Source organism: Mastomys coucha, unplaced genomic scaffold, assembly GCF_008632895.1.
Source record: "Mastomys coucha isolate ucsf_1 unplaced genomic scaffold, UCSF_Mcou_1 pScaffold9, whole genome shotgun sequence".
In the NCBI taxonomy this organism is placed as follows: Eukaryota; Metazoa; Chordata; class Mammalia; order Rodentia; family Muridae; genus Mastomys; species Mastomys coucha.
This window is the reverse complement of record NW_022196915.1, coordinates 41,262,776-41,278,882: the sequence shown is the minus strand read 5'-3', so window position 1 is coordinate 41,278,882 and position 16,107 is coordinate 41,262,776. Positions and strand designations below refer to the sequence as shown.

At 47.3% G+C, this 16,107-nt stretch overlaps 1 protein-coding gene across 2 annotated transcripts in view; it reads left to right on the top strand.

Annotated features, from left to right (window-relative positions):
* Positions 1-16,107, top strand: part of Slc7a8 (solute carrier family 7 member 8) — a 57,670-nt gene that overhangs the window by 15,892 nt on the left and 25,671 nt on the right. The window contains exons 2-3 of one of the 2 annotated variants that reach the window (XM_031361659.1): positions 2,049-2,253; positions 3,235-3,386. In XM_031361659.1, coding sequence (XP_031217519.1) covers positions 2,049-2,253; positions 3,235-3,386 — 357 coding nt within the window. Of the gene's footprint in view, positions 1-2,048; positions 2,254-3,234; positions 3,387-13,597; positions 13,718-16,107 lie in introns of those variants that run through there. The other variant, XM_031361660.1, reaches the window with a different exon arrangement.

Genomic DNA, 16,107 nt, shown 5'->3' with positions numbered 1-16,107 from the left:
TTTTTTTTTAGTTTAAAAACTAATGGCAAATTTTACATCTAAGAGGAATAGAGGATCACAATGTGAATCCTTTTCTTCCCCTTTACTTCATAACCATGTGCCTGGCCCTGGATTGCAAATTAGACTTTGGGGCCAGGCATAGTGTTACAAACCTGAGATCCAAGCACTCAGAAAGCAGAGATAGTTGGACTAATGCAAGTCCAATGACAGCCTAGTCTACTATCTGTATATCAAGTTTTAGGCTAGCTAATTAACTCATTGTTCAACCTCAGCTTAAATTTTTTTTTCTAATTTAAAAAAATTAAAAATAAAATTAAAAAACTTGAATTTTGGCTTAGAAGTGAATGTTTTAGAACTAAATTGAGGTGGAGTTCTGGCTGGCTGGAGTTGGAAAGTGGAACATAGAACTTTACACTTTGAAAAGGTGTTTTTTAAAGATCTATTTTGTTATTTTGTGTGAATTAGTGTTTTGCCCTCATGTATGTATGCGCACCACATGCGTGCCTAGTGCCCCCAAAGATCAGAAGAGGGCTTCTGATTCCCTGGGACTGGAGTTTCAGATGGTTGCAAGCTCCATGGAGTGGGTGCTTGGAATTGAACCACCGTCTTCTGCATGATCAATAAATGCTCTTAACCACTGACCTAACTCTCCAGCCCAGACTTAACACTTTTTATCTCACTGATCCCAAACTACCCAAGAAAGGTGGATTCCTGAACTGTTGTCAAGCCCATGTGCTGAGGCAAGCTCTCTGGTTTTGCCTTCTCACCTATATCTGGCTAGTTTCTGCTTCTTCCCTGGGGAACTGAGAGTAGAGAGCTGGGAACAGCAGGAGGGAGCCCTCAACACACCTGTGGACCTCATTTCCACCCTCAGTATAGAAAAAATGAAGCCAACTTAAGAAGATGCGTGTCAGAGGCTGTCCCTACTCTCCTCCTGCCCTCTCCAATGCACATGATCCAGCAGCCCCCTTTCTGTGCTGGCTGTTGGCCTCTTTCTGAGAGGAACCAAACCCTGAGCATGCAGAAATGGATTAATGGAAAGAACACCAGACTAAGCATCAGGAGACAGCTTTCAAGATCCAATTTTACCCATCAGTAGCTAGGAATTTAGAGAAAGCCACTTAACCCCAGTCTCTTGGTCAGTATAGTGGAGAGAGGAATCCCATTCTTCTCCCTCCTCCCTGAATGTCTGCAAGGTGATTCTGAAGGTCATATGACACCACAGAGAGGGAGGCCTCAGGAACAGAGCGCTGAGGTTTTGCACGTAATGTACTCTCACAAGCTATGTCTAGACAACTGTGACCGTTTTATAGGTTTGTTTCGTGTTCTCCAGCAAGGGCGGGGCTCTTGCGTACACACAGAAACCAGCTTCCAGGGCTGTTATCTCCACACAGAAGTGTTTTCTGTTTTCTTAAGTCAGGGTCTCACTTTATAGCCCAGGTTAGCCTCCTGTCTCAACTTCCCAAGTGCTGGGATTCCAAGTATGTGTCACTCTACCCAGCCCATAGTCCCAAGTCATCATGGTGTATGGCCACAATCTGTCCAAAAGAATTTGCCCTTTGGCTTCTTTTTGAAGCATTCTAGTTGGCAGGTGGGGTCTGGGAATCTGAACGCATTTCCAGTCCTATCTTTTTAGCCAATTTTAAAAGCCTGTCTCCTTAGCTAGAACATGTGTACCAGTCAGAGGGTCCTGAGATTCAGCATTTGCTCCGACAGCCACTACTGCCTCTCCTCACACAATTCATTTGCTTCCCTAAGACTCATTTTCCTCTGCTGATGTTACCTGGCCCTAGATGACTTTTCTAAGGAGTAAACTAGACTTGTAAGCTCCTCATCAGCTCTCTGCCCTTTACCCCGCTCTAGGAAGAGTTATTACTGGACACACCTGCCTAGAGATCGTGGAGACATTTTAGAACCAGATTAGAGAAGAATCAGTGAGAGCCGTTGCTGGACACACCCACCACCTCAAAGCCTCTTAGGAACCAGAGCAGACAGGAGATGCATGTGCCAGCTGCCCTGCCCTCACCATGTCTTTGTGCCTTGTGCAGGGAACATTATCGGCTCTGGAATCTTTGTCTCACCGAAGGGCGTGCTGGAGAACGCCGGCTCAGTGGGCCTTGCTCTCATTGTCTGGATCGTGACGGGTGTCATCACTGCCGTGGGAGCCCTCTGCTACGCTGAGCTAGGCGTCACCATCCCTAAATCTGGAGGTGATTACTCCTATGTCAAGGACATCTTCGGAGGACTGGCTGGGTGAGCAAACCTGGAGGCCTGAATGGTCTAACGTTGATGTCCAACCTCATGTCGTACCAATATGACACTGTCGTCTGAAAAATGTACTGTGTTGTACTTGTAGCTATCCTGGGAAACATGTGACCCATGGGATGCAGGTTGGTGCCACTGGTAAAGGAAAGAAAAAATCTGGGACAGAAGGGTCAGATCCAAAGAGCCCAAGGACAGGAGTTTCTAGTGTCCAGTGTGTCACCACTCATAGAATCAGTAGATGAGCCAGGCTACAATTCTTATTGCTATATTGAACTTGATGGGTAAGATTCTATAAGCAAAGTAGATGACAACATTGACCACAGGGTTCTAGGAAAAGCAGTCACAAAAAAAAACCCTGCTCTGTACTACACAAGAGTGACTTCCTAGAGATGAGACACCCACACCCTTGACATCACCAAGCATCATGGCCTCCTCCAGAGTGAAGCCCTTGAGTTTTCTTGGCTTCCCTAACCCTGACTGAGGAACTAACTCATCCATCACTAAAGAGACAAAAGGGGTGCAAGGCGCTTCTCCTGCAAATTCCTGTTTGATACCTTTCTGGCGGTTGCTTCTGTAAGCCACACCCTTAGCATGTCCTTGCTACCAGAATTCTGGGGTTGCATATTTAATTTTCCATCTTTGGATATAGAGGGCTAAAGTTGCAGAGAAGGTTGAAGGAGAAAGGAGAGAGCTCAAACACCAGAATTTGTGTCATTAGGAGCTTAAAGTATATGTAGGTCTTTGCTGAGACACCATGTCACGGACATTACAAAGGGCTTAGGGTCTCATTTGGGGTAGGGCAGGCCTCTTCAGTATCCCTGAAAACAAAAGGGGAAATGTACCTTTAACCCACTGATGTTTACTCCTTTGCTCAACACTTCCCCCCATCCCTGCCCCTTGCCTGGATTTTTTGCTGATGCCTCTGGCTGCCCGCCATGCCAGCCAATGCTTTTCCTGTTCTCCCTGCAGGTTCCTGAGGCTGTGGATTGCTGTGCTGGTGATCTACCCCACCAACCAAGCCGTCATCGCCCTCACCTTCTCCAACTATGTGCTGCAGCCGCTCTTCCCTACCTGCTTCCCCCCAGAGTCTGGCCTGCGACTCCTGGCCGCCATCTGCTTGTGTAAGTGACATCTGGCCCTCACTTCGGCGTCTTTCAATCTTCCTGGTGACCTTCATGCCTTGGCTTATCTTTCCTTCTCTGTCTCTCTGTCTCCCTGTCTGTCTGTCTCTCTGTCTCTGTCTCTGTCTCTCTGTGTCTGTCTGTCTGTCTGTCTGTCTCTCTCTCTCTCTCTCTCTCTCTCTCTCTCTCTCTCTCTCTCTCTCCCTCCCTCCCTCCCTCCCTCCCTCCCTTCTCTCCTCCCTCCCTTCCTCCCTACACTCCATTCCATATGAACGTGTTTTAGATGAGTGGATTCTCCATACAGTTACCTAGTGTTGCATAGAAAGCCAGGTAGGGAGGCACATGCCTGTACTCCCAGAACTGGGGAGACAAAAGGTAGGAGGATATTGAGCTAGAGGTTAGCCTAGGCTATGTAGTAAAAACCTATCACATACAATCAAGGTGTATGAAGAACTCCTTGGAGACACAGTAGCTTTCAATGCCAGAGTTCTATATGGTTACACTTTCACCTTTGCTATCTGATTTCTGATTTGAGCCCCATGACGAATCCATGAGGTAAGCTGGGCCATTGTCATCTTTTCCTAAGATAGATCAGACCAAGAACCAAGGGCAAGTGACTTTCCCTAAGAGGTAGGGCTTCTGAGTCCTTGGCCTTCCAGCACAGTGGTGCTAGCTTCTACAGCTGCCAAGAGGAAGATCCTGACAACCTCATAGCAGGCAGTTGTAGCGGCAACTTAGAAATCGCCACCTCACACGCACTTTAAATAGGGCTGGAGGAAAGTTCGTCCCTTGTCCATGGCCTGGGTGAGAAATATTTGTTTTTTGTTTGTTTGTTTGTTTTGAGACAGGGTTTCTCTATGTAGCCATGGCTTTCCTAGAGCTCAATGGGTAAGCCAGGCTGGCCTCAAACTGACAGAGATCTTCCTGCCTCTGCCTCCTGAGTACCAGGATTAAAGGTGTGTGCTACCATGCCCGGCTTGGATGGTTGTTTTGTTTTGTTGTTTGCTTTAAGCAGAGGAAAGCCTTGTGGACAGGGTTAGGATTTAATTGGCTTTCGTGAAAACTCGGGAAAGGGAAGACAGCTGTGCTTGGAAGATGGCTGTACGGTGGAATCAGGCGATCTTTGAGCAAAAGGCTCCTCAGAGTGTCCTGGGCATTCCCAGCAGTGGGCTCCGATAACATTGATCTCCATGGACTGGGCTACTCCGTGTCTTTTCTCAAACACTTACTCCTCTAGTTGCTGTTTGTGTCAGAGGCTGCACTTACAGAGCTGGCTCAGGGCTTGACTTCCCACAGCTTCTGACAGTGTAGGGACCGACCTTCTGTTCATTTCTGGGACCAGACATTGTCCTTTTGTCTTGCTGATGTGATGGGAGAGGGAGGATGCACCACTCTAGACAATCTCCTGGGATAGGCATCCAAGACCTTAGCAAGACCATCTTGTTTGGTGGTGGAGGTTGGCCCTGACGTAGACCCCACACATAGGTGAGATGAAGCATGAAGCCGAAACCTTTGTTTGAGAGCAGTAGTCACATGTTTGGGCGGGCCTGCTTACAGGCCCAGAGGTAAAGGAGCGTGTGCCTCAAATTCAGACTCCTAGCATCCTCAACTCTGTTCTACTCATTCTGACTGCTTAAGTAGAGTTGCTGTCTGCCTCCTTGTGATATTGGGATCCTAAGTTGTAATGCTGTGTGTGCCTCGGGAGGGTGTTTGTTAGGAGCACAGAGCTTTCTGATCCTTGGTCCTCCTGAAGGGGATTTGGGATATATGGATATATGGGCCCCATGGCCTTGCTTCATAGCAGGATCTGGAGCTGGGACAACGTGAGAATGTAGAAAAAGTTGCTGTTTCTGTCATCAGACTCGCTAATGGGGAGGAAGAAGGAAGTGCTGGCGGCGGCTGTTTCCGTGTCTCCTGCACACAGGCAGCTTCCTCTTTTCTGCTGATGCTGTTGAAGTCTCAGACAAGAGGACTCCTCTGAGCCTCTACTAGAAATCCAGAACTCCATAGCTGTGTGGTCCCGCCCCTAGGAGAGGAGCCAGGTCACAGTATGCCATTCCTTTATGACAGACCCACCACGGGTTTGACACTTTGCACAAAGATGGTGGAGAGCTCTATGCACACACACACACACACACACACACACACACACACACACACACACCAGAGTCCAGAATGGTCCCATCGAAGTAGGCTGTGCACAGTACACCCCATCCCTGCCCCCCCAACCCCCCACTGCCCAGACAAGTCCCTTGCTGCCTCCCTTTACTGCTGTCAAAGATCTAATAAAGTCTGTGTGGCCTGTCCTCTGCCTCCTGAGTGGAGCTGCAAGGAAATCGCCCCCATCTGAACAGAGCCAGTCTTGTCCTCCGAGAATAGTCATTTTTCACTGTCCATGAGGTATGTCTCTAGATATTATTCCAGCACAAAAAAACCTTAAAACCAAATTTATTCCTCCTACTTCCGCTAGGGACTAGCAGAGATGGAGAACAGGTCCTGGATGCTCGGAGTCTGTGTACAGAGGTTCTGTTTTCTGATTTGTTGAATGTCCTTTTGTTTTGGGATATGGGGGTCTTGCTGTGTAGCCCAAGTTAGCTTTGAATTCAGCATGTAGCCCTGGCTGACCTCAAACTTGTGGCAGTCATCCTGCCTCGGCTTCTCTGGTGCTGGAATCAGAAGTTCCACCTCTCCTACTAGTGCTTTATTAAAATCCCACCTCTATAGCCTTCTTCCAAGAGTCTCTCAAGGTGTCCTGTGCCAAAAAGGATTTGTGGGAACTGTGCTCCCAACACTTCATCTTTGGGGCAGGGGAACTTCTGAAACAAAGTTTTTCTTTTCTTTCTTTCTTCCTTTCTTTCTTTTTTCTTTCTTTTCTTTCTTTCTTTCTTTCTTTCTTTTTTTTTTTTGTTTGTTTGTTTGTTTGTTGGTTGGTTGGTTGGTTGGTTTGGTTTGGTTTGGTTTTCAAGACAGAGTTTCTCTGTGAAGTCCTGGTTGTCCGGGAACTCAGTCTGTAGACCAGGCTGGCTTCCAGCTCAGAGATCTGCCTGCCTCTGCCTACTGAAGACAAGGGTTTTTTTCTATGTAGCCCAGGCTGGCCTGAAATGCAATATGTAGAACAGGCTATCCTGAAACTCACTGTATTGACCAGGCTGGCCCCATCACCTTGAATGCGTAGCTTTCCCGTCTTAGGCTCCACATGCTGAGATCACTGGCATGGATCATCACATCTGATCAACTCCACCCCCTGCCTAGTGACAGGGACTCACCTTGTAGTCCAAGCCACCCCTGAATTAACTATGTAACCTAGCTTTGATCCTGTCATTCTCCTGCCTTGGGTTCTGGAAGGCAGAGTTCACTTTGGGTGAGGTACCACGACACACAGCTATTATGACAACGTTTATTCCAGTCCTTCATCTCACCTCTGCTCCATCATCTAGTGCACCCCATCCTCTTAGCAGGTGCCTGGTGAGCCAGCTGGGTCAAATAGTCTCTGCCTACATTGGCGATGGAGGCAGGAAGTCACCCACCTTCAACACGTTTTGGGGAGAAGCAGCAGCAGAGGACATTTACACAGGAAGCTCTGCTTTCCACTGTCTCCTTTGGCTGGTGACTGACTGGTCCAACTGACTCATGAGAGGTTTGAAGAAAGGCCACCCTCTGAGCAGCAATCTGTGTTGTAGGGTCCAGGAAGGAGAGTGGGTGTGGCAAAGCCCAAGGCTCGTGTTTTCTGGGGAGAGGGAGGAGAAGCGGTCAGGCCCAGTTCTGTAGCCGGACCATTTTTGGAAGATCTCTGAAGAGAAATGAAGTTGGGACAGGCCAGATGGGAGTGGAGAGGCAGTAAGAACCTGATGTAACTGGGCTTGCCTGCCCAGAGCCTGGAGGGGGTTGGGGAGATGACAAGGGGAAAGGAGGAACTGCAGATTTGGACCTGCTTGTGCAACGGCGGCACTGTGAGTTATTTTATTATTTAGGTCAAAGCTGATTATTCACTGCTGAGTCAGCAGAATATCCCTGGTCACCAGGCAGTAAAAAAAAAAAAAAAAAAGAGGAAAGCATTTCACGTTTTAATTTGATGAAAAGCCTTTCTCTCTGGTCTCCCGAGCAAGCACAGGGAGGGGGTGCAGGGAAAGGGGAGTAGGCAGGGGCTTGGGAACGCTTGTGGTGTGTTTCTTTTGATTATCTCTGGAAACAAATGGCTGGGTCCCCAGTAGAACAGTGAAATAAAAAATAAAAAGAGGCACAGTGGATTGACCTCACCTTTGCCCTCATCCTGCCCCTGCATGGTGGTTCTGGTATGGTGGACCGATACTCTTATGGTTCCAATCTGTCCATTGAGGTATGAGTGAGGGGTGCAGATGTGGGTGTCGGCTGCTGCCTCTCTAGCTAGCCCTTTTGTCATATGGTCCCATCTTTTCTCTACTACGTGACTTCCTAGTGTTAAAGGACAAAATAGAACCCAGAAACAAGAGCCAAAAAAAAAAAAAAACAGATCAGTAATTTCAGACCTACTATCATTATAAAGTAGTGGTTCTCAGCCTCCCTAACACTGGAGCACTTTAATACAGTTCTTTATGTCTTGGGGTCCCATAAAATTATTTTCATTGCTCTTTCATAACTGTAATGTTGCTACTATTATTAATCTTAATGTAAATATCTGTGTTTTCCAATAATCTTAGGCAATCCCCGGGAAGGGCCATTTGACCCTCTTCCCAAAGGGATTGCCACTCACAGGTTGAGAACCACTGCTGTAAACTTAGATGAGGGAGACACAGAAACAAGAGAGTAATGATTAGCTTCACATCAAATTATTTCATGTTATTTCTTTGTATTAGGATTAGAGCAGAGGGAATCTGTCCTACTGATTGAATGTGACATCTGTGGAAATTGTGGCCGTTATCTCTCTAATCCTGAGCTTTAGAAGGTCGGGTAAAGTTTACTGGTGTCTGGGTAGCACAGATGACTTCATTTTGAGGTTTGCCCTTGTGTGTTGAAGCCACAGCTCGGGGGCTTAGTGCAAACATGACCTCCTGTAACATTCAGTTAACAACTATTATGAACAGATCGGCTGTAACGACACAGTGGGGCCTGCGTACAAGGGGTGCCCTTTCACCGTCTCCCATCTGTGTCTGGGCCAGAGGTTAGAGATGTACTAGAGGTGAACCTAAGGCCCTAATCGCATGTTAGGCAAGTTTTCGACTTGAAGACACACCCGAGCCCTCCTCTAAGTATCTTGTTTCCCAACTGTTTGGCTTCTGCCTCTTTCTCTCCGAGACCAGTGTGTGTTTAAGATAATCCATGGCTCCATTCATGCTTTTGGGGACTAAAGTCACTGCCCAGCATTTTAATGACAGTGTTGTCACATAGACTTCTTGTAGATCTCATCCTAAAGAAATTCCTTCTTCCACGTCCTATGGAGAAAGGAGCACGTAGCACCGTGTCGGCACAGCAGAAGGGAAATGCTTCTTATCCTGGGCCCCATCTCTCCTCGAAGATTCCTGAGAGATTGCTGTTCCAAGGCTGCACATTTCTCCCCATTCCTTGAGCTATCTGGAAGGGAAAGAACTTCAGGCATTTCTGCTAACCCTGGGTCACACTCAGTCCCTGTGTAGAGGTTCCAGCTGCCTGGAGCAGAATGCTTACCTGTTTTGCAAGTCCCCATGACACAATAGGACTCAGCATCCAAATCCCTTGGGCTCAGTTCATCTTCTCCTGAGCCTTCATATTCTCTAGACTCAGACTTCTCATCTGAAAACATTAAGCATTGCCCAGACACCTGGGTGGCACTTCCTTCTTATCCTTCTCTTGTCCCAGAATAGAAGAAGACCAGTAGGCAATAGCAGAACTTGAAATATGTCTTATACTAGGCAAGGAAGAACGTGTGTGTGTGTGTGTGTGTGTGTGTGTGTGTGTGTGTGTGTGTGTGTGTAAAGGCATTTGGGTGGGAAATAACATGTGCTAATATTGACACTGGATGAAAGACAAGAGTGAAGCTTTAAACATGAAGAGAAACAGGCTTAGCATTTGCCCAGGCTAGAAAGGAGGTGGTAGCCTGAACTAAAGCTGGTCTCACAAAGTCACTGTGCCATGAGAAACAGGACATTTTAGTGGTGGAAACGACTGGCATGTTGGACCTTTTTACCACTGAGGAATAAGAAATCTAGTGTGCTTTATAAGTCAGAATGAAGTATGAAAGGCAGCCATGCCCCATGCTGGTGATGAGCAATTATTCCAACTGTATTCCCTCTGCCTCCACCTTCCAGATCCTCCCATAGTCCTGCTGGGTGCTAAGCAGGTTTCTACTTAGAAGTCTTCCTTGGGATGGACATCCCAGGGTTCTGCTAAAATGCTTGCTGTAAAGCAATGGAACCAAGGGAGGGGTGTGGCTCAGTGGTAGAACACTTGCACAGTGGGCACAAAGCCCTTAGTTTAATCCCCAGCACCAGGTCAAAGAGAAGAAAGAAAGAAAACATTAGTAACTCAGAAAAGTCCGGCACCTCTTGGGAAGGCCTATTGAGATGAGAATCGCAACACTGTCCAACAGTTAGTTATTAAGTACCACAACACACCAGATAAACTGTTCCCAGTAGACAGGATATAGAAACAGACTAAAAAAGAAAAAGAAAAAACAATTCATTCTGCCAAGCATTGCAATACACACATGCAATCCCAGCATTCAGAGGCTAAGACAGGAGAAGTACCTCAAGTTTGAGACCAGCCTGGACCACATAGTAAGCTCCAGGCTAACCTAGGCTACAGAGACTCTAAAACAGAACACTTGAAGATAACCAGGCAATGTTCAGCATAGATCAGAAAATCGTGTTGGTTGAGGACAGGGAAATGTCCTCCTGGTCCTTCTGGGTTGTTTAATACAGCCACAGTATAGAATAAGCAGGAAGAAATCCAACATAAGACAAGGCCTGGTAGTGCACCCCTCTAATCCCAGCACTCAAGAGGCAGAGAGGCAAGAGATCTCTGAGTTTAAGGCCAGCCTGGTCTACATACAAATTCCAGGATATCCAGGGCTACATAAGAGAGACTCTGTCTAAAAAAGAAAGAAAGAAAGAAAGAAAGAAAGAAAGAAAGAAAGAAAGAAAGAAAGGAAGGAAGAAAAGAAAAGAAAAGAAAAGAAAAGAAAAATGATGGCAGTGTCAATCCCATCATGAAGGGATCCGCTCTGCCCCCAAGGTAGTGGGAAGGCACTGAAGGGTTTCAAAGCAGAGGAGTGACGTTATCAGAGTTGCATTTAGAGGAATCTGCTGCAAATGCGTGGCCCTTGGGAGAAAGGCCAGGGGCAAGGAAACTGATTTGATCGTAGTTACAGGAATCTCAGTTAGAAATGTCTCTGAGGTTACCCAGCGATGGGAGTTGAGAGAAGTTACTGTATTTATTGTTTAGGAAATAAATTGCCAGGACTGCTAAGCATGACAGTGCAAGTCTTTGATATCAGCACTCAGGAGGCAGGGGTGGGCTGATCTTTGTGAGTTCAAGGTTCACCGGGTTTGCATCACTAGTTCCAGGTCAGGAAGGACTACATAGTGAGACCCTGCCTAAAGAAATGCAAAAACTGGGTGGAAGGGTCAAAGAGGGCACTTTTTTATTTTAATGGGGATATGTGTAAATATATCAAAGATAACACTAGATCTTATTTTAATGTCTTCACCCTGCTGTGGGCAGTTGGATGCTGTCCCTGTCACCGTTCCACTCTCAAGAGCCATTTTTAGGACTTGAAGAAGACATCCCCTGCGCCTTTGGGCTTTATGACTCCAGGGCCAGAATAAATGCTTAGTGCCACTTCCCTTTCCTATGAGGCCTAGGGGTGTAGCTTTTTCCTGTTGCGCTGAAACTGAGGGCAACTCGGTCACATTCACCATATGTGTCTAGAAGGGGACTCAGTCTTGATCTCCAATAAAAAGAACAACTACTGGCACAGGGCTCTCTATTTGAAATATCATAGTAAGCAGTCATATATAGCACAGAGCTGGGTGACCATGTTCCCTAGACACTTCTTGGAGCCACTGATTTCAGTCCTGCCAGTCCTCCGACCAGGCTGCAGCTCTCCACTGGCCTCCTGAGAAGTCTTTCTAGTTTCACTGTGCTTAGGTTCCGCCTGCGTTAGCATCTCTTGTAGCCTCCAGCTTTCTTATCACTCTCCAACTGGAGTGTTGCTAAAACTCCCATCCTGAAACCTGTGGAGTGAAGGGTGTGTGTCCAGGACTGTTTCTACCATGTTTGGGGAAATAACAAAGAGGCTTGAGGATTCCTGAAACAAATCTCCCAGGAGTTCAGCTTCCACCATGGGAAGATACTCCTTACTTGCTTATGCCAACACAGAAGCTTGGGCTCTCTTCTACCTTCCTATTGCCACTCTGAAGAATCACTCTTGTTTTTCCCAAGGGAACTCATAGATGTAATTCATGAAATCATCTGCTAGTCTGCTGAACTCTGAAGGATTAGCGTTATATGCCACATTTACATCACATGCCAGAGAGCATGAACTCAGAGGGCTTACAGGATTATGAGGGTGAGGCCCTCCTGGTCCTGAATGAAAGAAGGCACAAGATTAGTTCCTTTGACAAGTTGGAGTGCTAGCTGTCCTCCCAGTTGGGTTATAGCTGAACCATGTGGGGAACTTACAGCAAGTTTATAGATCTTGGTAAACACCAAGTCCTTGAACCTCTGACCTGAGAACCTAACAGCTCTCTTAGGACCCATACCCATGCCCCCAAGACTGAAGATGATACAGAGTCAGTCAAACTCTGCTGGGTAGACCTAACAGAAGCAGCCATTAGCCTTGCTCTGTGTCTGGGACATCAGCTCTGAGATCTGGGGAATGAGACAAGAAACTTCAGACACGGTTGGAAAGGTATAGACTAGTTAAAATGAGGCTTCGTGCTGTGGTGTGGCATGGTATTCCTGTTCTCCAAACATCTTCAGTTTTATCTCTTTTCTACTACCCAGCCCAGCTCAGAGCCACGTTTAGCCAGCACTGAAGAAAGAAAGTACTCGGCTCTCAGAAAATGCTGAGCTAGGTGTTCAGACTTCTTGGCTAAACTAAGTACTGAGTGGTGATTCAGCAGGAACTGCAGGTCCAGCATCTGGCCCTGGAGAGAAAAGGATATGAAGGAAGGGGAAGGGAGGAGGAGGTGGCACAGCAGGAGCTCAGAGAGTCCAGGAGAAGCTGTGCCAGGCATGACCTCCAGAAACACTAGCTGGTCAGCCAACTACTCTCCTCTGAGGGCTTGTCCTTGAAGCAGAGAGGAAACGCTCAAAGAACCTCTTCCTATAAAAGGGGGTTCTGAGGTTTCTAAATTATCATCAAGATGAAAGGGACTGAGGAAGGAACATATACTCCTCTATGGTGGGCAAGATCTATTTCAAAACCAAACCACTACTGAACACTTCATAGCAGTTCTCAGGATCAAAGCGTCGTTTATGAAGAAAGGCTGCTTTGATTGTTGTTGCCGTCGCTCTGGTTTGAGGCTTTGTTTCCCGAAGTCAGGTTATTTACATCTATGACTTCCTGCAGTCATGGTGGATCACATGTTCAACAATGCCAACGTTTGTTGTAGGTAGGCAGGGTGCCTGAAGACTTTATGATATGACTCCTCGCACCGCCCCCACACACACACACCCTCCTCCCCGTGTGAGAACTGTCTCTGGGTGATGGCGCATACTTGTATTCCCAACACTGGGGAGGCAGATGCAGGGGGATCAGGAGTTCCTAGCCAGACTTAGCCACACAATGAGTTTGAGGCCTGCTTCAGCTCCATCATATCCTGCCTTAAAAAATAAAAAAAGCAAAAAACAAAAACATTTCGGAGATGATTCTGGGGTAGCTCTTGGAAGCTAATTCTGCTTTCCACTGCTACCCTGGACTCACCCATCCACCTAAACCTCTTTGAGGAGGAACAGATGGTGAGACCTGCAGCTTTCTGGGCAGAGCCAGACCTTATCTCAGCCTCAGGTTGTGCACCTTAAAACTCAAAGCACTATTTTCTTTGCCTATCAGTGCTATTGGCAGCCAGCAGCAGCTACCTCCTAGATCTGGATAGGGATGAGGTTAGACATGCCCAGTGTTTCCGTGACTAGAAACTCGTGCCCAGTTCCTCCTCTCAGTGGTAGAGGTGGCCAAGGAACCCTGTCCAGCCTATCAGAGTGCCGAGTGTGGTCACACCCTCTCCAGCCACTGGGCCAGTGCCCCAGCAGCCTCTCGGGCACCCCATGGGGCTGTGTACATGGGCATCACCTTGGCCTTCCGCTGTAGCTCCAGAGCCACCGAAGCAAGGGATGTTGGCCAGAGCATAGCAGAGAAGTGCGTGCCCCAGCCTAAGGTGAGAGCATGACCGGGACCTTTCTGGCACGCCCTGGCCAGGTGGAAGCCCTAGCTGGTTCAGAGGCCTGGGTGCTCCCTCCTGGAGAGGCGCTTGTTTTGAAGTTCTGGAGTGGAACAGGGTGTTCTGGTTTCTGCAGAGTGGCGTCAAGGCTTCCCCATCTCAGCAGCTGGCTGCTTGTTGCTTTGCATCTTTCTTTTCTCTGTCCTGACCTCTCCTCCCTCCCCCCAGTTCTTTTCTCTCTCTTTATATTTCTCCCCCTTGCCTCCTACACTATTGCTTGTATTCTTTCTCTCTTCATCTCCATTTGTCTTTATTGACTCTGGTACATCCACATATCTTCCTCAACAACCTTTCCCTCCCTCCCTCCCTCCCTCCCTCCCTCCCTCCCTCCCTCCCATCCTCCTTTTCTGTCTCCCCCCCCTTGTTTCTTTTCTTCCTTCCTTCCATTCTTTAAGACAAGGGTCTCTTTATATAACCTTAGCTACCCTGGAACTCAGTGTGTAAATCGGGCTAGCCTCAGATTTGCCTCCATCCTCCTGCCTCTGCCTCCTAAATGCAGGGATTGTAGGTGTGTGCCACTCTACCCAGCCACCCCTTCCCTGCTTTCTATGCTCTGCTTTCACTTCCCTATAAAGATGAGGAGGAGAAGTCTACTGGCAATGTTAAACATAAATAAGCTTTTCCAAGATGCCTCCAGACCAGTGCTGACCAAGAAGGTCACATGGAGCCAGGAATGATGGCGCATAACTGTAACAATGGAATGCTTAAGACTGAAGTGAGTTTGAAGCCAACCTACACTACATAGTAAGACTCTGCTTTAAAAAAAAACAATCTCAGAGGGTCAGGAAGATGTCTCACTGACTAAAGTGCTGGCTGCATAAACATGAAGACCTGAGTTCCCATCACTACCACACTCATTTAAAAAGCCAGAGGTACACAGCACACATCTGTAATCTCAGCACTGGAGATAAAGACAGGAGCATCCAAGGACCTGCTAGCTGGCCAGTCTAGCTAACTGGTGAGAGATTCTATATGACAAAACAGGCGGGAAGCAATAAAGGCATTTACCTGATGTTGGCTCCCAGCCTTCATGTGCATGCATGTTTCTCACATGTATGCATATACATGCTCTCACATATCTGTGTATTAAAGACATCTACCTCATATTGGCTCCCAGCTTTCATGTGTATGCATGTGGAGACACACACACACAGAGAGAGAGAGAGAGAGAGAGAGAGAGAGAGAGAGAGAGAGAGAGAGAGAGAGAGAGAGAGCGCGCAACCAGCTGGTGGGGCACACCTGTGCAGACAGAAGGATCAGCAGTTCAGTCTGGGCTCCATGAAACCCTGACTCAAAACATATACATACACACGAAAAATGCAAACAGGCTTTCCCAGGCTCAGAGGGAACATGAGACTGTGACATGAGGAAGAGCAGCTGAGCAGTAGCCTTGTGGGCCTCTGCTTTGCCACACTGGCTGTCAGCATGAGCATGCTAATTCCTGCTGCTCAGAGTGCTTCCTGGACTGGGACCAGGCCAGTGTCTTCAGGTGATGCTACAGCACATTGTGGGTACCTCCAGCAGGAGCTGAGGAGGTGAGTGACAGACCGGGAAGGAGTGGTTAATATATGATATAATGCCAAGGCTGGCCTTAGGCCAAGGGAGGGCCTAGAACAGGTGGTCCCATCATGCTTTTGCCACTAAATGGCTGGCATTTATATGTAAATACTTATTTACGTATATAAATGGCATTCTGATCTCTTAAGGCCATTCTCAGGAGGTTTGAAATATGCATCTGAGAAGTAGGGCACAGGCCTACATATCTTCCTCTGGAGTAAAACACAGGCTGTACATCTGGCTCATTTATCTTAAAACAAGCAATTTAGCCCCCTCTCCAAATAGCCTTATTCCCGTTTACACCTGTCAGGCCAGAATGGAGAGGTTCATGGCCAGCAGGATGAAGAGGGCTTGAGGAAAGTGTTCATGACTTCCTGAGAACGGTGCAGAATGACCCCTTGTCTCAACAAGAAGCCAGAGCCCCATAGGCAGAGGCATGCACATTTGAAAATCATTTCCTAGTACTGTGTGGGGATAGCCAGTATTTCATGAGCTTTTTTTCTGGGAAGGAAGAGAGGCCACCCTAGACACACCCCACTCTGCCCAGCATTGCAGGCCCTCACCTGCCCTTTGTTCCCCCTTGCAGAAAACAGGTATTCCTTGGGGCAGCACAGTGAAACCCTGGGAAAAGCTCTCAAATATTCTCTGTGCAGATTTCTCTGTCCTCCATTCAGTGAACTTTAACACCAATTGTGTGCCTTCATTTTCGAAGGACACCACCAGTGATCTCTAAGTATATATATATATATATATATATATATATATATATA